At 44.9% G+C, this 26,918-nt stretch overlaps 1 protein-coding gene across 1 annotated transcript; it reads left to right on the forward strand.

Moving 5' to 3' along the window:
• The first annotated feature begins 837 nt into the window (after positions 1 to 837).
• TFAM (transcription factor A, mitochondrial) lies at positions 838 to 12,904 on the forward strand. Its single transcript, XM_080937542.1, has 7 exons — positions 838 to 1,060; positions 1,958 to 2,073; positions 3,519 to 3,589; positions 4,130 to 4,279; positions 5,527 to 5,622; positions 9,107 to 9,163; positions 9,583 to 12,904. Exons 1-7 carry the CDS (start codon positions 960 to 962, stop codon positions 9,721 to 9,723), a joined length of 732 nt encoding a protein of 243 aa, XP_080793668.1. The 5' UTR covers positions 838 to 959; the 3' UTR covers positions 9,724 to 12,904.
• The last annotated feature ends 14,014 nt before the right edge of the window (positions 12,905 to 26,918 follow it).

Genomic DNA, 26,918 nt, shown 5'->3' on the forward strand with positions numbered 1-26,918 from the left:
TAGTGCGCATGATCTGTGAAGTGAGAAATGGTTTTCAGGGCTCTGGCATTCCCTGCTCAGATATTAACATTAGAATATGTTTGCTTTGTCGCTATTATTAGGGTCAGTTGTTTCGTTTTGTTTTTGTCTGTTTTGTGAGGCAGGGTCTCTTGTAGTCTTGAACTTGGTATGTAGCAGGGAATGAGTTTGAATGCCTGCCTCTACTTCCCAAGTGCTGGAATTACAGGCTTGCATCACCAAGCTGGGCTCAGTTTACTGATTTTTTTTTTTTTTTTTATGTGTGTGTAACACATTTTCTTTTGTGGACATGTTTGTGTGTGTATGTCAAAGTCAGAGGACAACTTGAGTTGGTTCTCTCATTTATGCAGGTCCTGGGGATTGAACTCAGCTTGCCAGACTCTGGGCCATCCTGGGAACCCCCATTCCTTTCCATTAAATTTTAAAGATGAGGCGATCCATTTCATGACCACTCCTCCCTCTCTCTTCCACCCCTCAGTTGCCCCGTGCGCTCGCTCTCCTGCGGGCTCAGATGAAACACGCAGTTTGCTGTTGGGTCATCAGCAGTACTGTGACACCAGCCGCAGCACCAGCGTCACGAAGCTGAACTGGCAGATGAAGTCCCCCTGGGCCAGCAACAGCCTGCAGGCCGCCCAACAGAACCCTCGGCGGGGCCTGCGGCTCAGCAACACCGTCTCCAGATCAAGCTGGCTCTCTGCCTAGCCGCAGGCTCCGCCCCCTCCTCAGCCCCGCCCACTGACCGGTGGGGGGACGCGCACCGTTTTCCGTCTGCCCCGCCTCCCGCCGCAGACCGGAAGTTCGGGCTTCCCACAGTGCCCCGCGCGTGGCGGGCATGATAACAAGCCCCCGGAGTTCCCACGCGGGTTTTGTAGCAGTGTGTAGGCACCGTGTTGTGTGGGATAGGCCGGACGGCGCCGGGCCAACAGTCGTAGGCCCGAGCGATGGCGCTGTTCCGGGGAATGTGGGGCGTGCTAAGAGCACTGGGGCGCATGGGAGTCGAGATGTGCGCGGGCTGCGGGGGCCGCATACTCTCGCCTGTCAGGTAGGCCGCGGGCAAGGGTCGCTGCTGGTCCATCATCCGTCTGTCCTCGTTCCACCCGAGTCCTCCGGGCAGCCTGGGGGTCTCGCTCCTTTTGGTACCGGACCCCAATTCCTGTCACCTTCTACCTTTCGGCGCCTAGGGCTCTCCTTCCTTCTGCCTTGGAGGCGGGGCCTGGAATTGTGGCGCGGAAGGCTCGCGCCTACTCTTTCCTGGCTCCCAGGACTTGTAGCCTCCTCGTCGGTTTGTCTAGGTCACCCAGGATGCCAGAACTTGCTTCAGCCCAGCAGGCCCCTCTTTGGTTTGTCTAGGTCACCCAGGATTCTAGGACTTGATTCACCCCCTGTAGACCCCTCTTTGGTTTGCCTAGGTCACTCAAGCCTGCCCTGTTACAGGCTTCAGCCCTGCAGCGTCTTTTTTTTTTTTTTTTTTGGTTAGGGCAGGGTGTTACAGAGTAAGTCCTAAGGCCGGGAGTAGTCGGTTGTGGAGCATTTTCAAGTGTGCTTATACAACTGAAGCCCTTGCATTTAATTGAATTCTTAGCACAGCAGAGGGAAGGGAAACGCACGTTAAAGCTATTAGCATTTTGGATTTTTGGTTGATTGGTTGACTTTTTTTTTTTTTTTTTTTTTTTTTTTAAAGACGGGATTTCTCTGCATAGCCCTGGCTGTCCTGGAACTTGGGTTTGTAGAATAGACTGGTCTTGAATTAACAGAGACCCTCCTGCTCTGCTTCCCGAGTGCTGGTATTAATGGCCTGTATTACAACCGCTGGGCTAGTTATTAGCATTTTAGGTGAAGGTATTGGATATATAACACCTTGGCTGGCTTTGTTCTTAGAATCTGAAGTCTGTGTATGAATGTTACATATCTGACATTTGGTTCTTTTCCTCGTGTGTAGCCTTGTCAGTATTACGAAGTGTTTTTCCACCTTGGGTAATTATCCAAAGAAACCTATGAGTTCATACCTTCGATTTTCTACAGAACAGCTACCCAAATTTAAAGCTAAACACCCAGGTAAGGAGTTTGTGGCTTATGGTCTCTGATGAGTGGTTTTTTTTTTTAACAGAAATCTTGATTTGCACTGCCAGAGCATCTAGCAACAGTCATTTTCTTTGGTAGTCTGTTTAACTACTTTTTAACTAATAGAAGTTCCTTAAATATAAATGAGAAGAATATTTTTTTAAAATAACATGTAGAGGGCTAGAGAGATGGCTCAGTGATTAATAGCAATCTTCCAGAAGTCCTGAGTTCAAGTCCCAGCAACCACATAGTGGCTCACAACCATCTGTAATGGGATCCCATTCCCTCTTCTGGTGTGTCTGAAGACAGCACATAAAATGAATGAGTCTTAAAAAGTTAGCATGTAGAGTGAAGAGCACTATAGAGAAAAAAGATAAAGTTGTCCTGGGCAGTTGCTTCTGCCATAGGACATTGTTTGTAATGTCCTGTGGTGCAATAAAATACTTACCCGGAAGTGTTCTATACAGTATAATAATGGCCTATATAGATCATCACTGAAAATTATCTGAGCTCCTGAAAGTCATTCGGGGGATTTGTAATTAGAAAAGTTTTCCACAAAGCCTATGAAAGGCTTGTAGGGCCTTCATTTTGAATATATAGTGTAAAGGTAATAGTTGAATTAATAAGTTAGTCCTAATGATTTCCAAAGTTCTTTTACACAGGACACTAGTGAAAACCATACTAAAATTCTCCTATTGTAGATAGGAGATTGAGACATGCTCAGGGAGCTGGGGAGATAGCTCAGTGGTTAGAGCACTGACTGCTCTTCCAGAGGTCCTCAGTTCAATTCCCAGCAACCACGTGGTGGCTCACAACCATCTGTAATGGGATCTGGTGTCCTCTTTTGTTCTGTTTGAAGACAGCTACAGTGTACTCACATACATAAATAAATCTTAACCAGAGAGAGAGAGAGACATGTTCATACCCATACCCCTGTCTTCTGAAATGTAAGACTTGTTACTAAGACATGGTTGATAAAGCTGTTGTATCCCCAGTTAAGACCGAGGAAGAGATGGAGATAAATGGATTAATTTTATAACAGTGTTAATATCTAAATGGTATTTCTGTAATTAAAGTATATGATGCTATTGTATGAGCAGCACTAGTTTGTGGTTTGTTTGGGTTTTATTAACAAATTTTAAAAGACATGACAGAATATTTGGATTGAAATGCAGATGTCATCAGTTTGAAGAAAGTGGTTACTTGAGTGCTTTATTTCACCCTAGCAGTGGGTTTTCAAGGACTGTTTTTGGTAATCCGTAACATTTTTCCTAAAGCTAAAAAAAATTTCCTAGCATTTCCTGATAAAATTGTATGTGTATATGTATGTGTAGAGATGCTTGTAAGCAGCCTGCCTTTAGAGCCGCTAGACTATTTTCAAAGGGTTGTAGAAGTTAACCCCTAAGAGACATCCATTTTCATTCCATTCTGATTTGTAGATGCAAAACTTTCAGAACTCGTTAGAAAAATTGCAGCCCTGTGGAGGGAGCTGCCAGAAGCAGAAAAAAAGGTAAGCATTCATGTTCTTAGCTCGCTGGCAGTTTTGTAGATAGAGTGCATGTTTGTAACTAAGCAACTCAGCACCCTTTTCTTTTGGACAGACAGGGTCTCTGCTTGTGCTCATAGCCTGCCAGTGAAGTAGATTGGCCAGCAAGCTCCAGGGAGCCATCTGTGTCTGCCCCTCCCCACCCCCATTATGGCCATAGACACTGGCCATGACAAGCAGTTTACTTAGTGAGCCATCTTCTCAGTACTACCTCCCCCCTTAGCTGTCCTGTCCACACAGGTCATCCCTCCCTTTTGTTTTGTAAGTGATGTTGGTATGGATGGGTGGAGTGCAGGTGAGTGGTTGACAGTGGTCAGGAAGGAAGGCCAGTTGCTGTCCTTGCACCTTGAGTATTAGCAAGCCTGTGAAAAATGTATCCAAGAGCACATCTTCACCTGGCTGGTCATCTCCCTTTGTCCGAATCCAGCTGTCTTTCACTGGCAGATGTGATGGGTTGAGCTCTTCAGCAGCACCAGTTCATTGATGATGTGTGTCCGTTCACAGGCTTATGAAGAGGATTTTAAAGCTGAATGGAAGGCATACAAAGAAGCCATGAGCAAGTATAAAGAACAGCTAACTCCAAGTCAACTTATGGGCTTTGAGAAAGAAGCCCGGCAGAAACGTCTAAAAAAGAAAGCATTAATAAAAAAGAGAGTGAGTATCATTGACATGATGTCCCCTGTGAAGAAGAATCAGCACAGGGTAGTCCCCTGTGTCAGTGACAGTAGGGTTGGGTGATCACTACTAGAGCAGAGTGCTACTGGGTGCTCTGGTTAGGCACAACCTTCTAGAGAACTTCCACATTTGAGGATCATGATTTTACAGGTGATTGTAATGATTCCCTCATTAGCATATCAGAGGAGTTATTCATGTAAGGAGTTTCCTCAAGGTGGCATTCTATTTTCTTTCGAAGAAATAATTGTCAAAACATTTGTGTTTTTAAATTTTTTGGATTTTACTCGTGTTATTTTTACCTTAAGTCCACTGTTTCAAAGTCAGACTACATTTTTATTTAGGGAATGTTCTTACAATTTCTATATCAAACCCATGTAGGTAAGACCTTAAACATTTAATACCCTTTGTCTCCTAACATCTCCTAGATCCCTTCTCCCATTTATTGTATGTGTGTGTGTTTGTGTTTATGTGTGTGTAATGGGGGTAGGGGTACCAGTGTGGAGGTCAGAGGATAACTTTGTGGAGTTAGTTCTGTCCTTTGATCTTTTCTAGGGTTATGCAATACACACCTTTGTATGCTGTGCCATCTCACCTACCTAAGTACTTTCTCAGTTCAGACACTGCTACTCTCCAAGTACAGAAAATAGATAGGAAAGTATAGTGCACTACGTATCACAAGAGATGCTGTTTGCCATCCCATAGTTCCATTTCTTGGTAACTGGCAAGAATTGAATACATCTTTTGACTTTTAAATGTTAGAAGGTTACTGAACAAATACTTCTGTATTTATCAGGTTCTGCGTAGGCGTGTTGGGCCAATAAGATGATGCCCTGCAAGGATAAAATGGGGCTTTAAGAAAATATTTTAAGAAGGTTTTATATTTATATGTAAATGCTATGATTCAGCTCATGGAAGCTATAAAAATAACATGTCAAGGAAAAACCTTTCTGTATGGATAAATGCCTCATTGTATTACAGCTTTTTAAAGATGTTATGCTTGAAAAAGTGACTTCCAAGGTGTAACAAACATACTTCATATACAAATCTCACCGTGCTGGGCATGGTGGTGGGGGCTGTGTGCCTGCACTGGGAAGTGGAGGGAGGAGGCTACAAGGTGGAGAACAGAATAGTTCTAGTGTTCACTTGGATTCTGTCACGTGTTGTTTCTTTAGATAGTGTTAGGCTTCCTGGTGACTGTATCTGACACTTGAATTTTTGTTATTTAGGAATTAATTTTGCTTGGAAAACCTAAAAGACCTCGGTCAGCATATAACATTTATGTATCTGAAAGCTTCCAGGAGGCTAAGGATGAGTCGGCTCAGGTAAGCAGAGCTACAGGTGGCCCTCAGGATTGTGTGTATTCTAGTGTAAAGTCATGTAGGAAGTTATAGCTTGTCTCATGTCACATGAAAGAAAATAGCAAATGGAAATGTACTGTGTCTTTCCTTGGAGCTGGGAGTATGATTCACTGGCAGAAGCACTTTGGTGTACATGATGCATTGGTCTGATTCCCAGCACTGGAACTAAACAGATTCTTGTTGTTACAATACTTTGCCATACACACTTTTTGGGTACACACTGGGACAACCTTTAGAATATCTCTAAGTCATCCTTGGGTTTTCATGGTTCACACAAATACAACTTTATGTAATATAAACTCTTTACTCTTCTGAGAGAGAACACTTTTTACATTGTGAGATGTTGAGCCTTCTTGAAGCTTCACCCTGGCAGCTTTTAAATGTTAGCATTCCTGGAAGGAATGAACTTAAGGTTGTCTTGTTTTATTCTGGAGTTGGGTATGACTTACCTCTTTCTCATGCCTTGATCTTTAACAACACTGCTTATGCCTGTGCGATGGGACTGTGCTGTGCATATAGACATGGTCTCAAGAATGTGGGGACATGGGCTGGAGAGATGGCTGAGAGGTCAAGAGCACTGACTACCCTTCCAGAGGTTCTGAGTTCAATTCCCAGCAACCACATGGTGGCTCACAACCATCCATGATGAGATCTAATGCCCTCTTCTGGTGTGTCTGAAAACAGCTACAGTGTGTGTGTGTGTGTGTGTGTGTGTGTGTGTGTGTATGCATATAAAATAAGTAAGTCTTAAAAAGAATGTGGGGCCACAAAGTGTGTCAATCTCCCGTCAAGAGCCACAATGGGTACAGCCAGGTTTCCCTTTATTAAGTGCTGCCTTAAAGGTCACTGGGCAGGCACTGACTGAACTTGTTGGGCATACATCGGAGTTACAGCTGTCATTTGTTCACAAGTCCTGTTGCTGTGCACTTATGTGTAGCATATGTTTAAAGTATATGTGTAAAACATGGTTCTTAGGCTTCTACTGTGTACTTGGGGATTTTAAAATTTTATTTTATCAAAAATACATTTTTTAGTGTTCAATAAAATCAAACTTTTTCCAGAATAACCAAGATTAGCTTAGAAAAAAATAATGAGTATTTATCTCTCTTTAATAGAAACAGCTTTATAGATTCTAACCATTATAATTTTTTTAAAAAGTTAAAATATGGTGTAAGTCAAGGAAATTGATTCCCAGGCCTTTTTCCAGGACCCAGTAATGTTCATTTATTTCCACTTTGCAAAATGGATTGAATTTAGTAAATCTTCCTTCCTTGTACAATTTCACACTCTGGCATTATCTAGAATCATACTGTTGCTTCTCAAATCCTAGAAAAGAAATGTGTGTCACTCTCCTGTGTGAATTCTTTTTTTTTTTTTTTTTTTTTTAATTTATTTGTTTTGTATGTAGTGTTATGCCTGCAGGCCAGAAGAGGGCAACAGATCTCATTACAGATGGCTGTGAGCCACCATGTGGTTGTAGTTGCTGGGAATTGAACTCAGGACCTGTGTAAGAGCAGCCAGTGCTCTTAACCTCTGAGCCATCTCTGCGCCCCCAGTGTGACTTCGTGACCCTGTACACTTGTCCACAAGCATTAGTGATGAGTACAAAGATTGTGGTGGCGGCAGCGGTGGCAGTGCCAGAGTCTTCCTTGGGATTTTACTTTTTGTGACATCAGTGTGAATGAAATGGAGGCTTGCTTTTTGATGATTAGAATTTCCTCAGTCACTGGTTACTCTGGGTTTATGTTTATGTTTTAAAAACTGCTTTAGGAAAGCTCTATGCTGGTGAGAACTTTCAATACAGTGCTTTTAGTGTGCAGGCAGTCCCCTAGACTTACCTAGCAGCCTGAATGGGCTAGTCCTTAGTAATGAAAATACAACTTAATTATAGTTTGGTTTACTCAAAAATACTGGCTGAGTTGAGTGGGTGTTTGTGATCTCAGTCCTTGAGAGACCAAGGCAAGTGAATCACATTTTTAAGGCTTGTTTAGATCACAGGAAGAATTCTAGGTCAGCAAGAGCCACATGAAAATAGTAAACACCCCAGCCTTCCAGTGCCCATACACATAGATTCACACACACACATACTTATGTGTACTTATGCACATGTATGCATGCACATACAGGCCTGCATTTACAGATACATACATAAATAAACTCATATGCACAGACACAAACATATGTATGTATCCACAGACATGAGGTGCTTGTCAGCAGTTGAATGCCCCCACATGTTTACAAAAGGAGCATTACTCAATGCTTCAATTACTCAGTTTCATTTATGATCGTTTTTTAATCTGTTTATTAGTCACTAACTCAGTATATTTCAAAGTTACTACTACTTTTTTGGCCTCTGATTTTTGAGAAATACAACCAGCAGTTGGGTAGTTCGGTCTAGAGGATCAGAAGCATAAAGCCATCCAAGGCTGTCTCTAAAGTCACAGATTAAGAAAATAAATCTGAGCTAGCCAAAGGCATATGCAGCCAAGTCTGTTCTGAGTTTGATCCCATGGCTCTGCATGGTGGAAGGAGAGAACTACGTGTTGTCCTCTGACCTTCACATGTGTGCATGTATGTGCACACAAAAGGAAAATGTAATACTAGGAATTTTTAGAAGACAAAGCAGTTTGGATTCCTTTGCATATTGCTGTTCATTGAGACTTTGAATATAGAGCTACTAAGTTTGTGCTCTCACATCCTTGTTTGTTCTTGAACTGTCTTCCTCTAGCCCTGGTGCCCTTCTCCAAGGTACTTGCATTTTTGCAAGGTGCCCTTAAGTGTTCCTACCCTTCCCTGGGACTGTTTGACTCAGGAGAATGTAAATGTCCTGGATTCTGCCAGAGTGGGCATTTAAGCTTCTTTTCACCTTCTCTGGTGCTTCCCCTAGAAAATTGGGTTTTACCTTGTAACTCTTATGCTTTCGGGTCCTCCCCACTGCCAGTGAATACTCCTCCAGTGTCAGTCAGCCCAGTCACCACGCAGGCCTGCCACTGTTCACACTTAGTTGGTGCTGACCCTTCTATTGAGTTTTGTCCACATTTATTTATGACTTAAACTGGAGGTTGGGGGAATATGTCCCTATTTATGTAAACAGGGCCCAAGGGATGGGAAGTAGCCTCTTTCCCACGACACCACTTGGGTCAGCTAGTGGGCTGAGAAGACTTAAGGACACTGATGGCACCCAAACCTAGGCAGTGCTCAGAATTAAGCACAACTACAGGGAAGGAAAAACAACCTTGAACTTAGTTCATGACAGAGTGGGGATTATACCTGGATTCAAGCTTTTTTTAATCAAAAGATACAGTTTTTTCATTTTGTAAATGTGACCGGTCAGTAGAAACCAGTGTCAGTTGCTGTTGTTTGTGAATGGCAGCTGAATTCTTGGTGGAATATTTGAGGAATGTTCTTTGCTGTCTTACTTGTACATCTTAACTATCTTGTCTTGCAGGGAAAATTGAAGACTGTAAATGAAGCTTGGAAAAATCTGTCTCTTGATGAAAAGCAGGTAGGTTTTAAAGTCTCTGATTTTACGTGTCGTTTAGAATGGTGTTAGGGCAGGCTTGGCCCAGCGACAGCCCAGCAGCAGTGATGGTGGCATTGAAAGACTGCCTTCATTGTTAGCGTCAGCATGGCCTTTGGCTCAGTGGTGTTTGCCAGTAAATAAACTGGCATTTAGAACATGGCTTGTCCCACCCGTCCCTCGCTCTTCTCTCCCAAATCCTGACACTAACAACCCACCAATCCTGGGAGAACACTTTCCTAATCACTTTGTTTCAACCATTTCTCACCTACATTTTATTTAAAAATTAGTTCTATATTCCTCTTGGTGCACAGAGAATAGTGTAATCATTTTTGTGGAGGTAGATGCATTCCAGAGATGAACTTTTATTTTCTAAGTAAAACATTGTCATGTTTTTTTCTCAGGCATATATTCAGCTTGCTAAAGATGATAGAATTCGTTATGATAATGAAATGAAGTCTTGGGAAGAGCAAATGGCTGAAGTTGGACGAAGTGATCTCATCCGTCGCAGTGTGAAACGATCGGGAGACATCTCTGAGAATTAAGATAGAAGACAGAGTTGTCATCGGGATTAGGCACAGGAAACCTGTTAGGTCTCAAAGCCTTAAGATGTCAAACTAGAAAGGATAAAGGTGGTTAACATTCAGTTCATTTTTCTGTAACCCATGGACTTCTGCCGTTGAATTCATTTCTATTAATCTTTTGAGCCTTGACAGTAGATCATGCCGAGTTCTGCCTTTCGCTTAGGAAGTGGAATCAACTGTCCATGCATCTGCATGCAGTGGTGTCTCATTCTGCAGATAGACTGTGAAGTGACTTTCACACTGGTGGCAGTTGCCTGTGGTTTTGTGAGGTTTTTACACTGATGACTGTCACACATGGGTGTGCCCTTGTTTCCCAGGCCAGAGTTGGTCTCACAGCTGTGACAGAGCTATGAGTATTGCATTTTCAGAGAAGCTTCCAAGCTTTACTAGATGAAGTGATTCCTAGACTTAAATCATGTGTAGAGTTGATGTTTGTACATAATAAGTGATTGTTGATGTCTGAACAGCATTTTATAGTAGGAAAAGAGATTTATAAATCTCCCTCAAATTAAGAAATTATGTACCAAGTCTATGCATATGTTTTTATTGCATAGAATAAAAACTCTAATTTTTCAAACATGTTTCTGAATGTTATGTATTTTAAGATGAACGATTTGGTTAACAGATTTTTTTTTTTTAATTTTAGGTAGGGACTTTAATTTTATGAATTACTTTTCATTTGAGAGTGAGTATTCATAGTTTTTGTGGCATAATTTTTTAAATGAGAAAATGTGAAAAACGAGTCTCCAAAGTTAGAAATCTGAAAGATCATCTATGACAACGAAAGGCCTTGTGCAGGCAGGAGAGAGCCCACTCTGTTGAGCCTGCCAAGTCCAGCCTACCGACTAACTGCTTTTCAGGGCCTATTCATCAACAAAGGTATTTATGTTCTAAATACGTTTTTAAAAAGGAAAGTATTGGTGTGAAGATGAACATAATCTGTAGTGTTTGAATAGAGTTTCTTGGAACACAGCCATGTGCTTTCTTGGCTTTGTTGTGTGTAGGTGCTCTGTGCTCCAGAGACTACACTGGGAAGCCACGGCGTACAAGGATGGCCCTTTGCAGACAGTTTGCTACCATGGTTTGTAGCATGGTGTCTCATGGCTGCTGGGCATGCACGGCTATTTTTCTCAGATGTCCTTGATGTTTTTGTGATACTGTTTCCCTATCATGGGGTCATCGCTGGGTTCCTATAAGCCTAACTGTTCTCAGTGCTAGCAAGGAAAATATTCTTCAGTCTAGGGTACTGGTGTAGCGCAGGGCAGAAGGCCACACTGTATGCGGTGAAACCCTTCTCACCTTTATTGTTGCACAAGATTAAGTGTCTTTCCCACTTTGAAGTAGCCCTTGCCAAGCCAGAGCCAATGCTCTTCAATATGTGCCTTGTTTTAGAGAGCACATGGCTTCAGCCACCACACCACTGAGCAGGTCTCAGAGCCACATGGTAGCGCAGAGTTCATACTCATATGTATTGAGGTGCTTAGAGATTGCACACTTGGAAAATAAGTTTTCATTCACTAAACTTGACAAGGTAGGAACAGAAAAACACATGGAGGAGAGATGGAAGTTACATATGTAAAACTGGGTATTTGAGCTGGTTAGAAAGCTTGCCTAGAACTTACAAGGCCTTGGGTCCTGGAAAAGATAATCAGCATCTTGAAGATAAATTTAAAAAATAAAATAGTTTTTCCCGTGGGTTGAAATTCTGGCCTGTAGATGGCATGGGTTTAAGCCAGAGTAGTTTGGAAATGGTGGAAGAAGGCCAGTGTGAGCTGCTGTCGTCTTATTATTCTTTCCGGAGTGCAGTTCCAGGATTGACATGAGCTCTGCATTCCCATGGTCTCTGGAGAGGAACTCCATGCTGTCCTGAGAACAAAGCAGACTGTGACTCAGCATTGACCATGTGCTTCAGGGCAACTCGGGAGCAGCAGGCACTACAGTGACACCAGAGATGCCCAAACTTTCATCATGGAACCATTTAGCTCTACTCGGCCTCCCAGGAACACTGGAGAGTGATCCAGAACTCATAGCTCGGGCTGGAGAGATGGCTCGGGTTAAGAGCGCCGACTGCTCTTCCAGACGTCCTCAGTTCAATTCCCAGCAACCACATGGTGGCTCACAACCATCTGTCATGGGATCTGACGCCCTCTTTTGGTGTGTCTGAAGACAGTGACGGTGTACTCATATACATAAAATAAATTTTATTAAAAAAAAAAAAACCTGGTAGCTCAGTACAGGAAGGGAATAAGAAATATAGAGAGGCTTGGACCAAAGCCTTTTTTGAGGTACTTGGTTCAATTTGCTTTTCCTTGTTTGTAAAACCAGTTTACTGTTTAATCTGTTTTCCACGCTTTTTTCCCTAAACACAGTCTTTTTTAAAATTTTTCCCCCAGCAAACAGCAGTTGCCAGAGGAGCAGAGGAGGGTTGGGAGGAGCTGAAGGCGTGAGGTGAAGCTTCATTAGGTCTTTGATACTCTGAGATTAGAATGGCAAATCGGGGTTCTGATCATCCCCCGACACTGACGGGCTTGGTGATGCTTCTGCCTCCTTACTGTCACATGACTGCAGACGGGTCCCCTCCTTTTCCAACAAACCCTCGTTGTCTAAGTGTGTATTTCTGAATTTTATAGTTGGTGTTAGCATACTTCAAATGATCTTAAGGTAGCTAGGAGAATCTTCCTGGATTCGTCCTCACTCAGTGGACCACCAGGGGGTGCTGAAACAGCAGCCTTAATACAGACGGAGCCATAGTGTCCCTCAGTCTGGTTGTCTTCCTCTGACAGCAACCCTTCTCCCAGGTTTTGGTTGGTTGTTGTTTGGTTGGTTGTTTTTTTTTTTTTTTTTTTTTTTCCCCAAGATGGCTTCTCTGTGTTGCTCTGGCTGTCTATAACTCATTTTGTAGACCAGGCTGGCTTCAGACTCAGACCTACCTGCCCCTGCATCCCGAGGGCTGAGATAACCACCACCTTCAGGCTTCCTCCCTCCGCTTGTGCACTTGCCACCAGCCTGTCACTGACATTGGAAATGCTAAAACAATGTCTGTTTTTGAAGTGTAAAGCAGTACATAGTTCTTTTTTTTTTTCTAATTGAGCTTAAGAGATAAAATGAATGTGTTGCTCTGAATTTGTAAGACTTCCTAAGCAAAAAGTAAAATTATGCACAACTGGTACCATCAACTATTCATCTATCATAAATAAATATTTTTGCTATTTAACCACTGATTATATTTATTATAAAATGCATTGAACATAAAACCATTCTTTTTCACAGTTAGGAAACTTCATATTGAAATTAAATGCTAAACAAGAATTTTAAATGTTTGTTTTTAAAAAGACCCTGTCATTTAAATCAAACTCATTAGAAACTAACTTATAATGGTTTCTTCATGTTTGTGAAGTCCAAGAGGATCAAACGGAGAAGATGTATTCGCACATTTCTTCTGGGTAGGAGTGGAAACAGGTTGTGTGTGTGTGTGTGTGTGTGTGTGTGTGTGTGTTTGTGTGTGTGTGTGTGTATGTGTGTGTGTGTGTGCGCGCGCGTGCATAAGAGAATTTTATATTTAGACTTGGGTTTTACCCCAAGATCTCATGCAATTTAAAAAACGTATTCTTATTACTTGTGCATTGTGGTTTGCCTGCATGTATGCCTGTGTGAGGATGACACAGCCCCTGAAACAGTTACAGACAGCTGTGAGCTGAACCCAGGTCCTCTAGAAGAACACCCAGTCAGTCTCTTCAGCCCATAATTTTTTTTTAAGTTTCTAGCATCTGAAAATGTTTATAATCTGACATTGGTCTAAAGTGCACTAGAGTAAGGAGCCAGTGTAACGTCCTTGAAGCCCTCGGCTCAGACCCCAGTTCTGCCAAAGGTTGGCAAGGACTGTAAATGGTTAAGAATCAGATTGGGTGGTGGTCAAATTCTACCTCCTGTGGGGTTCAGTTAAAACTCTAGGCCAATGTCTGTAAAATAGGGAAGGATATCTCACTTCTCCAGCATGTTTTATTGTATGACACAATGCCTAAGCAAATTTGCCCTGAGGCTGCAGAGATTTCAGGCCTCAACTCCTTGAATCTTTTGGGAGGTCGGTGGTGGAAGCATTCAGAGAAAGAGGCTATTCATAGTGGACAGTGGGCTGGAAGCAGAGAAAAGGAATAAAGGAAGCATTTGGGGCAAGACCTAGTTCCCCAAGGAAAACCCCAGTGATGCTTGCCTGAAGCTAGGTGGCCCCACTAGCTGGTACCACAAAGTGGGAGCCAAACCTCCCAACACATGGGTGCTGATGGACATTTCGGATGCAAACCACTGTTAACACCCAGAAGTAGCTAATACTGTACTGAAGCAGGCCTTCCTTTCCAGCTACATAGTTTACCCTGATTAGCTCTCAACTGCCCCACTGAGATCTGCAATGGGTGATATGTTGTTTCCACAAAACATTGATGTTTTCATTACAGTAACACTGGCTGTTTCAGTTTCTCTTGGCGTTAAGGTTTGTGGGGTATGCTTGGCTTTTTTTTTTTTTTTTCTCTCTCCTTTTTTGAGGCAGGGTTTCTCTGGAGCCCTAGCTGTCCTGGAACTCAGGGTTCTGCCTGCCTTTGCCCCTGAGGAGTTAAAGCTGTACCTGTTGTGGTTGCTTTAAAGTTTTCCATAGACTATGCAGCTTTAAAAGAACTTAGGTTTCTTATTTTTAATATTATGGGGGCTGGAGAGATGGCTCAGTGGTTAAGAGCACTGACTGTTCTTCCAGAGGCCCCAAGTTCAAATCCCAGCAACCACATGGTGGCTCACAACCATCTGTAATGGGATCTGATGTCCTCTTCTGGTGTGTCTGAAGACCGATACAGTGTACTTATATATAATAAATCTTTAAAAAATATATGTGTGCACATGTGCAGGTTTGTAACTATATGTGTAGGTACCCAAATGATCATGGCCAGAAGAGAACTGACCCATCTGGACCTGTAGTTTGAAGCAGTTGTGAACCACTTGATGTGTTCCTGGGATCCACACTGTAAGAGCAATATGTGTTCTGAGTACTCTTAATGGCTGAGCCAGCTCTCCAGTCTGCCTCTAAAAGAGTGGGTTGCCTTCCTTTGGCATTTCAGGCATGGAGGAAGGCAGTAGGTAATTCCATCTGTTTACAAATTTACACATGTCTCCATGCCTGATTTCTGATGTTTTTACATTTTCTAGGCTTGTTTTATGCCCCAACACGTCTTCTGTTCTTTACTGGTATTCAGGTGTTGGCCACACGGCAGTCACATAATTCCCACATCATTACCTGGAGGTCTTTTTAAAAAGACCCACCCTCCCATTCTGGCCCAGGCAGCCAAGATTGACAGCTCCTGACTAGAAGGCCTTATCTGCATTGTAGTAGCACATTGCTGTTTTGCTCAGCTTAAGTGGAATGCTAGCCGGACTAACAGCAAACTTTTTCATTTGCGCCTACTCCTCCCCACCATGCACCCTCCAGGTTCTCTAGAACTACTTAGTTGATCCTGCTTAGCGGCCGCTGTTGCTCAGACTGGAGAGACCTGGGTGTCTGCATCAAACTGAGGATGCTGGTTCTCCCTACCCAGCTGCCTTAGAATCAGCCTAGAAGCTGACATCCTTCTGGTACCCACTGAGATGTCTCTTGGAAAAAAGGAACTTAGTGAGACATTGCCTCCATCAGATTGCAGATTGATGGAGGGGCTGGAGAGATGGCTCAGCGGTTAAGAGCACTGACTGGTCTTGCAGAAGTCCTGAGGTCAATTCCCAGATGGCTCACAACCATCTATAATGGCATCTGGGCCCAGCCCACTGTGCATGTCACTCTATGCATATGGGCCTGGGCTGTATAAGAAACCAGATGAACCTGGAAGCAAGCCAGGAAAGCAGTGGCCCTCTGCGGTCTGTGCTTTCATTCCTGTGGGCATGTTTATCTGAGAGCTTTTGCAGAAAGCAGAGCCCTTCAATGTGGGCAGTGCCTTTGGAATATACAGAGATACCCCTAGTTCCCACCAACAAAAGGGCTAGGAATACTGTCAGATAACAGAGGTGGGGGCGGATATGCTCTATGGAGGTGTGGTGAGGGGACAAGGGGGATGCCTCTGGGGGACCCATGTTGGGAATCCTTACCCCTGAGGGACCAGCCACATGATGATATAATATAGAATAGAGTTTATTCAGGGCATGGGGAGGGGAGTTAAGAGGGTAGTAGGGGGAGAGAGAGGGAAGAGGAGTAGAGAAGTACAGGCCAGGCATGAGTACATGGGGAGGGAAGGGAATGGGGAGAGGAGGGACAAAGTGGGTAAGTAAGAGAGGAGGAAGAGACCCTTTAACTGGGCGGAGCATACCTGGTAACTGGGGTGGGGTTTACAGAATCCCAAGAGTTCCATTCTGCTTTATCTGCCCATCCAGCATTTCCACCAATGTATCTGCAGGTGTCTTGACGTATAACTTGGCTGTGTTATAAAGAACCTTCTTGCCACATTGGAACATAAAGTTTGGGGTAACCTAAATGGCATGACATCATGGAGGGAAAACTTAAGAGTTTTGTGCAGGAACCACAAATGGATGCCTCCTCAGAGGCTCTGCCAGAGTCATACAGATACAATTGAGGATGCTTGCAGCTAACCATCGGACCAAACATGTGGACCCCAGTGAAGGAGCTAGAGAAAGGACTGAAGGAGCTGTAAGGGTCTGCAACCCAATGGGAGGAACAACGTTATCAACCAACCAAACCCTCCAGAACTCCCAGGGGCTAAAACACCAACCATTGAGCACACACAGAGACCCATGACTCCAGTTGTATATGTAGCAGAGGATAGCATTGTCTGGCATCACTGGGAGGAGAGGCCTTTGGTTCAGTGAAGGTGCATTTTCCCAGTGTAGGGAAATGCCAAGGCACTGAGGTGGAGAGGGTGGTTAGGAGAGGGAGTACCTTTATGGTAACAAGTGGAGGAGGAGGGCGGAATGGCAGTGGGGGGAAAGAGGAAAACATGTGAAATGTAAATACAGAGAATATCCAGTTAAAAAAAAGTCAATAAAAAAAGTTTTGTGAGCCTCCTTCCTCTCAGAGCTATAAAACAGCCTGTTAGCAAACACAATTCTACAGGCTCATCACAGAAAGATGCCTCATTATAACCTGGGGTGTTACACACCCATCTCCCATCCCCTTTCTACCTTGTTTGAGACAATCCCCTCCTAGTTTTGCCTCTGAGCCTGACAGGGTAGCTGGCCTGCCAGCGCTGTCTGGAGATTCTCCTGTGTTACAAACTCTTTTGCTGTATGTCTAGGTTCCACATGGGTTCTAGGATTTGAACTCAGGCCCTTATACCTGTGTGGCAAGTGTTTTAGACACTGAGCCATCCTCCAGTCCCCATATAAGTCTTTTTGTTCATTAAAACGAAAGTTGTGATACACAGGAAAAAAGAGGCATGTATTTTTTTTTTTTCTCAATCAAGCCTACCCTGTGTTTGGTTGGTTTTTCGAGGCAGGGTTTCTCTGCATAGCCCTGGCTGTCCTAGAACTCACTTTAAACTAGGCTTGTCTCAAACACAGAAATCCTCCTGCCTCTTCTTCCTGAGTGCTGGGATTAAGTGTACCATCACTGACTATCTCCATCTTTTTTTTAAAGGTTTATTTTATTTATCGGAGTATACTGTAGCTGTCTTAAACACACCAGAAGAGGGCATCAGATCTCATTACAGATGGTTGTGAGCCACCATGTGGTTGCTGGGAATTGAACTCAGAACCTTTGGAAGAACAGTCAATACTCTAAACCACTGAGCTATTTCTTCAGCCCTGGCTCCATCTTTCTTTAGACCACATCATGTTCCACAGTGGCTATATACCATAAGCAGGTCATCGAAGGGTGATTCCTAAGGCTTGCTTGCCATTCCAGAAACCCATTTCAATGAATAGACTCATATATCTCATTTGTGGTTCAGTATGATCCAGACAGAGTCCTTGAAGCTGAGTGCTAGCATTTGCATCTGTGACTTTGATCTGTGGCGCTGCAGTAGCAGACACAGGTAGTTCCAGCTTTGAACAGCTAGCAAATGTGTGTCCAAATAATCTTTAACTGAATGCATGTGGTAGTATTGTAGCAGCTACCACAATTTGTTTCCAGGAATTTCACCCTGACTTGTCCTTTGCTTGGAGCCACACTCCTGTCCTCTGATTACCCCTGTCATCACAGGGGTCCAGCAGTTGTTCCCATTATCATAGCAACAGCAGGACAGCCTCTTTTCCTGAGTGTTTGTCCCTCTGTAGTCTTGCTGCTTCTGAGGCTAGGCCACCACCTCAAGCCCTTGAGAATTTCCCCTGAGAACCCAGCAGGACGACATCCCGTGATTCAGATTCCAAAGCCTTGAAGTAGATCAGCAGATCAGCCTCCAAGAGACCTGATTACACAGGCACCCTGACCCCACATGCAGCTTCAAGCTTGCTGTCACCTCGTCCTGTCCCCCTCCCATCCCCCTGCAGCCTTTCATCTTCACTGCCTCAAGGGGAGCACGTCTCTTCCCCAGGAGGAAAGCAAACAACAGATGTGTGTGATGACAGAGTGTGATGTGTGTCCCCAAGCCACACAGGGAACCTCTGATCTCTGTCTGGCCTTGTTTGCAAATAAATGCCTTTCCCCTAACAGCAGAGTGCTTCGGAGAGGTAAGCCCCCCCCCCCCCCCCCCCCGCCCCCAGCCCAGACACCTGGAGGCTTTGCTGTCTAAGCAGAGTTGACATCTCTGGCTTGGAGGGGTTTGAAACTGTGTCAAAGAGTTTGCAAATATTTAGAGCTTCTCAGAGAGGGTGGTGTTGGGGTAGAAGACAGTTCTCGAAAAAGGCACGGAAACCACACTCAAGGCAGTTTTGAAGAGCCATTCGGAAGCTGGCTGGGTAAGAGCCCCACGGAGGCTTAAACTGACTTGTGCACCGAAAGGCAGCAGGCAAAGAGAGAGTCTGGGTTGACAAATGTGCTTCTGATCTCTACCCTGGAGGGGACAGTTCAGAATCAAGCTGTCCAGAGACCTGCTCTCGGCCACCTTCCTTAGAAGATCTAAAAGCATGTTCTAGTTGAACACAAAATGATTGAGGGAGAGAGAGAAGGTGATGGAGGACTAACCTGGGAGTGGCAGCTCCTACTGGGCCAGAAAGACAGAGCCTCTGTCCCCCGTGCAACCCCAGATGCTGACACTGGGGACCTAACCAGGGAGGCAAGCAGGATACTGTGGCAGAGCGGACTCCACACGGGCAGGGGAGGGACACCCTCGGATCTCACCATTCAGCCCGCCATTCTGACTGGTATTTTGAGTCTATAGATTGAAAACAGTCAACACAATGACTTTAACGTGTTGGTTGCTCACTGAGTAACAAGTCATCCCAAGACTCTTCTTGTTAACAGTCGCTTATTTCTTACTGGCTGAGTCCTGAAAAAAAAAAAAAACCTCACAGATCTTACCCTCCAATCTCCAACTATGGTGACTGGGGCTCAGGGCTCTGTCAAGACAAGTAAATTAGCAACAAATCAGACACTATGTGGCAACAAATCAAGACACTTCCCAGGGAGCCATAGTTCACCCAAACCAAGACATCGGGAACCCCTCTAATTTACAGAGGATAACTATCTTACAGCAGGAGAGTTGAGCCAGTTATATAGTTGAGCCAGTTATATGCGACCCGAATGTCAATTCATCAAATCAGTTGTGATAATTTTTGTTGACTAGTCTTTCCCTGGCATTTCCTGGTTTCTTAGTATCAGGTGGAGAAGCAGTTTGTTCCGCAAACACCAGAGGGCAGCAGAAGGCAGCATTTGACAGATTCCAAGGGCAACTCAGGCGGATGACCAGCTCAAGTCCCTGGGGCTATGCGCACCTCTCTACTTACTCAGTCACCTCTGCTTTTAAGCCAGGAGATACCTTTCCCTATTTATTCAGTAAACAGCCTACTACCCCCAACTCCACTCCACACCCCCACCCCTGTTCCTCCAGAGACACAGGGAGCTGGCTGAGGTTCCTGGTGCCTTAACACTTACTTCCTGCACCTTCTGACATGTCTCCAGTACTTACAAGGGTTGGGAGACAAAGGTCCCAGCTACGAATGCAGCGTGGTCCCTGAGACAGGCCATGGGACATTTGGAAGGCACAGCGGGCCAAGTGTGGAGGAAGTATGCTTTCACTAGCTACTCAGTTGCTGGCTTCAAGGGTGATGAGGCACGGCGTGTGGGCGGGCAAGAGTTTTTCAGAGCAGCAGCAGTGTGGCTTTGAATGCGACAGCTTTGAAGGTAGCCTCGCTCAGACAGCTGTCAGTCCCAGGGACAGTTTTCTGACTGCACCGACTTGGTTGTGGAAGGGGTGTCTGCACTGTGGCGGCCGGTCCCTCATGTTGCTCCCTGCTTTCTGAGCGCCACACACACATGTGCCTTTCGGGCCTTCCTATTATTTTGTCTGGAGCCATTCTCTTGCATCCCTTCAGTCTCTTCCTGTTTAATTAAAGTGGATTTTATTTCTGATGTTGACCCTAAGTAGTACACTGGCTGAAGGTCAGCAACAGCTGTAGCCTGAATCTAGTACCATAATCTGGGTCTCTGACTGAGCCCCATCAGGTGACTCAGATGACATTCCGCCGTGAAACCAAGCTTCCATGTCATGACCACTGTGACTTGTCCCTGCTTCCACAGTGAGTGACTGTGAACCCCCCTACTGTCCCTGTCCCACCCCCACCCCCACTGCTGCTAATGGCACCGGAGTATGGCAGGTGATCTAGCTTGCCTGGGATCCACAAGTACCCTGGCTGGTAGAACAGACAGAGCTGGGGGGGGGGGGTGCCTGCTAATATCACCTACCTCCCAGCACTTCCTATAGGTGAAGCCCAGCCGGCCTGTGTTTTCTGCTGAGGTTCTCAGACCAGCATTAGAAATATGGAACCTGGGGTTGTATAGGTGGCTCCATGGGTAAGAGAATTTATGCTCACAGAAGGACTCAGCACCCACATAAAGCAACTGAGAGTAACTGTGTGTGCTTATAAGCCCAGCACTGGGGGATAGAGGCAGCCTTCATTAGTGCTGTGCCGTGGGGCAGCATGCATCGTCCAAGGGGCACAGGTTGTACGTTTTTTGGGAACAAGGCTGCGCTGAAGCCCCATGATGTCCCATGGCTCAGTGTAGCCGGAAGCACCTCGGAGTCACGACAGGCTTGGTTTGGGATTCATTTCTGGTTATTACACAAACTTTATGGTTGGCTAATTGTCTTAACCCGCACACTCGGGCATGGCATTTCACATGGGGCCAAAGGGGTGTGGCTTAAGGAGCTGCGCAGGAGCGCAGGAGCGCAGGAGCGGAATCCAGGGAAACAGCCCGGTCGCTCACCTTTGTGCTATGCTGTCCCTGGGAATGTGGCTTCAGTTTGAAAGTGGCTGGGTCTGAAAGTAGCATGGCTGAAGCCACCGGCAAGATTAGGGGCTTGTCGCCCCACACCCACTGTTCATCCTAAACTCCCTGTTCCCTCTAGAGCACCTTACCGAGGAGTCAAAACCTCTGGGATCAGGATGCTGCAGTTATCACCGTGGGCACTGAGCAAGGACAGAGAAAAAGACTCTCCGTGGTCTCTCCTGACTCCGTCTTTGCCCCTCCTCCACCAAGCAGGTCAACCACGCCTATCAGGGCAATCACTCCTGCTTCTGCCTGCTAGTCCTGGGCGAACCCTGGCTGACAGACAAGCTTCAGGGATCCCCCCTGATTTTGCCTCCATAGCTTTGAGGGTTACAGGTGTCGGCTACTGTACCCAGTGCCATTATACACACTTTGGTCCTCATACCCAACAAAACTTAATGATCTGGGATGCCACCTTGAATGCATTTAATTTATGATGCACATGGACCTATTTCTGGATTAAAAAAAAATTCTATTTAAAGCCTGGTGGTTGGTCTCATTTCTTCTTCCACAAATGCCAATTCAGTGTTCAAGCCTTACTGTTTTTTTTTTTTAATCTGATGGGGGCATGTCCTGTGTCATCATGTCATCTTTCTTGGATCCTGGCTCTTTTCTTTGTCTTTGTTGTTTTGTGACTTTGGACAATCTTTCTCCCTCATGGGAGATCTAGGTGCCTTTGCTGAAATCACAACAGACAAATAGACCAACCCGGGAGAGACATGTGTTCTCACGACTTGAGCCCCCCCCCCTGCTCAGGTTTAATATTGGGTCTTTCACCTGTATTTTACAGTTCTCTTCCCAGAGTTTTCTACATTTCTTTTCTCTTCTTTCTCTTTCTTTTATCCCCACTATGTAGCTCTGGCCAGAATTCACTATGTAGACCAGGCTAGCCTAGAACTCACACTGACTCACCTGCCTCTGCCTACAAAGTGTTGGGATTAAAGACAGGCGCCACCACACCTGGTCTTTCCTTGTTAGCTGTTTGTCTCCGGGTATTTTATGCTGGGATTTTGGTAATTAATCAATTGGTTCTTTTCTTTCATGGCACATTTTAAGTGACTCATGTCTGTGAATGAGAACGCCATTTGTTATTTAGTTTTATGTTAAATTTACATTTTGTTCATTTGTTTGTTTATTTGTTGATAATATGTGTAGGGCACGTGGGACCTTGTTACCACACGGGCATAAGAACTGGTAAGGCTCAGACCCGGGGAAGCTCTGAGCCTTGAGATCCGAAGGAGTTCCTATGCCTTCCTGTACCTTCTCTGGAAAGAGTAATCATAACTCCCTACTATGACACCCCACCGAGAGGACCATGGCAACCAGTCAGGTAGGGAAAACACCTGGAGCCCTTCCCCATGTAAATAGAGCATCTCTAGCATTTCAAACTGAGCTGATAAGAAACACCTACCACTAAATCCAAGCCCACGCCTCAGTGTTCATAAAGTCCCTGCCCACCTGGGATAAAGTGTATACGTCATTTCACCCGAGAGCGGCTGAACTGTAACATTTGGGCAAGAGTTCTCCCTCCTGAAGCATTCACGGGACCTTGGACCCACTTGCCTGGCCGGGCTCACGACTCTGCCTCCTGCCTCGGTAGCTGATGAGAGACCAGACTGGGTGGGGGCCATGAACCCTAAGCCAGGATATGTGGGTGGGTGCTGGTGGGCAGTGGAGGGTCTTCTGTGCCTGTGTTGAAGAACTTACAGGAAAGAACATCAGTGGAGACAGACTCAGCTTTCTTAACCCACCACATACGGTACACAGACATTTTGGTGTAGCAGGTCTTCAACTCTGTGTTTCTGTAAGTAATCCCAGTGATTGTACTGGTGCACTAAGCTAGACTCGGTGGAACTGTTCTCTTAGTTTTTTTTTTTTCATATTTCCTCGGTGGAGAGCAGACCACACACACGGCATGCAGAGTGACTTGCAAGAACCACAGCATGTCTGGACAGAGAGGATACTTAACTTCACCTTCTAATGCCTGAAATAGTGGGTGTAGGTATTCGGTACAGATTTGTTGAATGTAGAAATGAATAAAAGATTTATGAAGGTATATCATGATGTGGCTCTTCTAGAAAGTACGTTGCTTCAACTATTTATTGGGAACTTTCTGTACCCACTGTGTGTATTCTGCTGGGGATTGAATGTAGTCCTCTCTCTGTACGCGCCGGAGCAGCATTCAATCCCCAAGTGCCTTCCCCAGACATGTTAAGAACTTTTACTGGGAGACAAATTAGATCAAGAACTTTTACTGGAAAGTTTCAGTGAGATGACTTTTTATCGGGTAACTTCTGCTTAGCATTTAGAACATTTAGCAGCAGAGTCATCTCTGAACCCGTGGCTCCGTGGCGCTGCTCACATTCTCACCGCGGTGTAACCACCTCACCCTCCATTTTCAGAGCTCTGTGTCATCACAAATGGAGCTAAACCCCTTAAACAGAACATATTCATCCTCCTTTATGTCCGGTTCCTAGAAACCAGCAGTCTATCTTTGTTCATTTTGAGTTAACTGCTACATGGATCTTGGAGGGGAAACATACTGTATTGGTCATTTTGTGCCCCCCCCCCCATTTGTTCAGTGTGATGTCTGGGGTTCTCACCCCAGTGTTATATACAGTTACAGTTCTTTCTTTGCCATATTCTTCTGAATTCTCTTGTGCTAACCTACTGTAATATATCTGTCATATTATCTATGTTATCGATGGGAACTTAATGGGAGTCTAAGTTTTGCAAGGAAAAACGTTTCCATGAACAATTCTGCTGAAGGTAGGCATAGGTTTCTGTTGCGTGTGATATATATCCCCTAGTGGCATGTTTAGACAGGATACATTGTGACTGTATTATATTTTGATTTGTGCTGTTTAACAGCAGGGATGTGTTCAGAGGAATGGATCAGAAGGTGAGTTTTCTTGAGTGATCACCGTAGAATATTCTTACATAGACTTCAATGTTTTAGACCAAGCACTCAGAACAGCCTTTTGGGGCAATCAAGGGACAGTAAACATGAGCTCTTTAAGACAGTTGCTGTTTCAACATGGTGTGCTGCTCACAGTAAACCTTTTAAAAAAGATATATTTTGTGATGTGTGTGTGTGTGTGTGTCAAGTAAACGCAGGTACCCTGCAAAAAGCCAGGAAAGGCATCAGATCTGTTAGGGCTGGCATTTGAGGCGGTTGTGGGCTGGCAGATGTACCTGCTGGATCCTCTGCAGGGTCAACGCTAACTGCTGAGCCACCTCTGCAGCTCACAGTAAACTTTAAGGAAGTACACTCTGGAATTGGGACACGAAGCATGGTCAATTGTTAACCCAGTAACCCGTCTGTTGATTTTGGCATTTCGCCTTGTGAACTGTGCGTGGTTTTCCTGTGCTGTGCCTTGGCACCGCTAACACCACAGTAGATTTGTTCACACAGCACCACACACACATGCTACAGATCTGTATTCAAACATGGAGAGGTGGGGGAGATGCTCAGTCAGTGAAGTTCTTGCTATGCAGGCCTGAGGACCTGCCTTTGATATCTAGCTCCAACTTTAAAAGCCTGTAGTCGTGATGCAGGTTTGCAGTTCCAACACTTTGGAAGCAGTGATGGACAGATCCTGGGGGCCCATGGTCCAGCCAGCCTCGCCTACTTGACAAATCCCTGGTTCTAATGAGAGACTGTCTTCAAAACTAAGCCAGACGGGACAATGGTGGTGCAAGCCTTTAATCCAGCACTGGAGAGTGAGGTGAGTAACTTACTCTCTACTTTAGGTCTTTGTTGTTTGGGAGGGAGGAAACACTCAAACTCCAGCCTGGGCTACAGAGAGAGATCTAGGACAGCCAAGGATATACAGAGAAAGCGTCTGGGAAAACTGAAACAACCAAACAAGACCCTCCAAACAAACAAACAAACAAAAACACAACAAAAAACCAAAACAACAAAAATACATCAATAAAAACAAACAGATGGAAGCTGGGAATGGTCGCACACACCTTTAGCTCTCGCGCTTGGGAGAAAGAGGCAGGTTGATCTCGGTGAGTTCAAGGCCAGCCTGGTCTATACAGCCTGTTCCAGGCCAGTCAAGCCTATGGAGTCTGTCTCAAAGCAATGCAAAATGGCTGGATCCTGAGGAATGAAGGATATGTGAGGTTACCTTGTCTTCACACATACAAACATGCCCATCCATCCATCCATCCATGTAAATTATCCCCCCTCCAAAACAACAACAATAACAGAACCCTGAAGCAGAAAGGTAAGTATGTTAATGACTTTACTGTTGATGTGATAAAAAAATCAAACAAACAAACAAACAAACAACCCCCCCCCAAAAAAACCTCAACACAAAGAAATTAGGGGAGGAAGCCATTTTTGTTTTATGGTTCAGAAGGACCGAGTTCATGATGGTAGAAGGGGCAAAGGGGCAGGGAGTTGGCTGTTTACATTCTATCTGCATACAGGAAGTAGAGAGTACAGAAGGGAAGGGGGAGGGGGAGGGAGAGAGTGAGAAAGGGAAGGAGAGGAGGAGGAGAAGAGGGAGAAGAAAAGAGAAAGGAGGAGGGGAGGAGGAAAGGGAAGGGAAGGAAAGGGAGAAGAGAAGGGGAGGGTAGAGGAGGGAAGAGTGGGGGTCAGGCTATAAGCCCTCAAAACTGGCCCCCAGTTAGATACTTTCTCCAGCAAGGCTGTACTTCCCACAGGTTCCATAATGTCCCCTCCCAGGGCCACCAACCGGGGAAGTGTTCAAACACAGAAACCAGTGGGGGACAGTTCCTTCCAAACAAACCACAGCAGTGGGCTCACAGGGTGAGCCTATATTAAGCTGCTTTTCAAAGTGGGTCGTTCACTTAGCTCAGCATGGCCTGACCCACAAAAGGGATTGGAAGTGGCTGGAGATTTCAACGACAACGATGCTAACCTCTTACCACTGCTATGTGGAAACTGTCTTGTCTCAACATGGTCAGAGCTCGATGGGAGAAGCTTCCAGCCGCCTTTCTTCCATGGTCTCCAGTAACACTTTAGTGAGAGAAACCTCTGTCATTTTGGTCAGACCCAAGGAGACAAAAGAGGCTGGCAGAATGAGTCATCTTCCCTGACTTCACTTCCCAGAGTTCGCCTCACCACATCAGTGAGCCAGGCCTTGTGGAAAGCCATAAACACCACCATGGTGTTGATATCAGTTCTCACAGGGAGGACAAGGGGAAACTGCCCTTACCCATCATGCTCTGGGCTAGGAGGAATTTCATGAACTTCATCTTTTATTTGGTTGCTTTCTTTGTACTATAGAAATTTTGGTTTTGTGTGTGTGTGTGTGTGTGTGTGTGTGTGTGTGTGTGTGTATGTGTTTGGTTGTTTTTCTTTTTTTTCAAGACAGGGTTTCTCTGAGTTATCTTGGTTGTCCTAGAACTCACGTTGTAGACCAGGCTGGCTTCAAATTCAGAGATCTACCTGCCTCGGCCTCCATCCCAGCTGGGCTTGAAAGTCTGTTTTTTTTTTTAAATTGTTTCAGAGTCACCATCCTGAACTTCAGTTTTCTGGTCTGTGGCATATGTGTGAATGAAGGAAGTGTAAGGGCTTCAGTGTGACAGACAGCTGACATACAATATATTCTAATGGAATCTCTAGCTGACAGCTTTCACTGGTCCCTCTTTTGTGACACCCTTTCCTTGTAAGTCAAACTGAGACAATAAACTACCTCCTTTGACACTGATTTCTCTCTTGGCTGTTCTTTGATAGCTCTGGCCATCTCCTTGCTTGTTAGTGTCAATTATC

The sequence above is a fragment of the Micromys minutus genome, assembly GCF_963924665.1.
Source record: "Micromys minutus genome assembly, chromosome: 25".
Lineage (NCBI taxonomy): Eukaryota > Metazoa > Chordata > Mammalia > Rodentia > Muridae > Micromys > Micromys minutus.

Coding starts and splice junctions, on each gene's coding strand:
- TFAM (XM_080937542.1), top strand. CDS start 960: ATGGCGCTGTTCCGGGGAATGTGGGGCGTGCTAAGAGCACTGGGGCGC. Junction 1,061..1,957: donor CGCATACTCTCGCCTGTCAG/GTAGGCCGCGGG, acceptor CCTCGTGTGTAG/CCTTGTCAGTATTACGAAGT. Junction 9,164..9,582: donor TGTCTCTTGATGAAAAGCAG/GTAGGTTTTAAA, acceptor TTTTTTTCTCAG/GCATATATTCAGCTTGCTAA.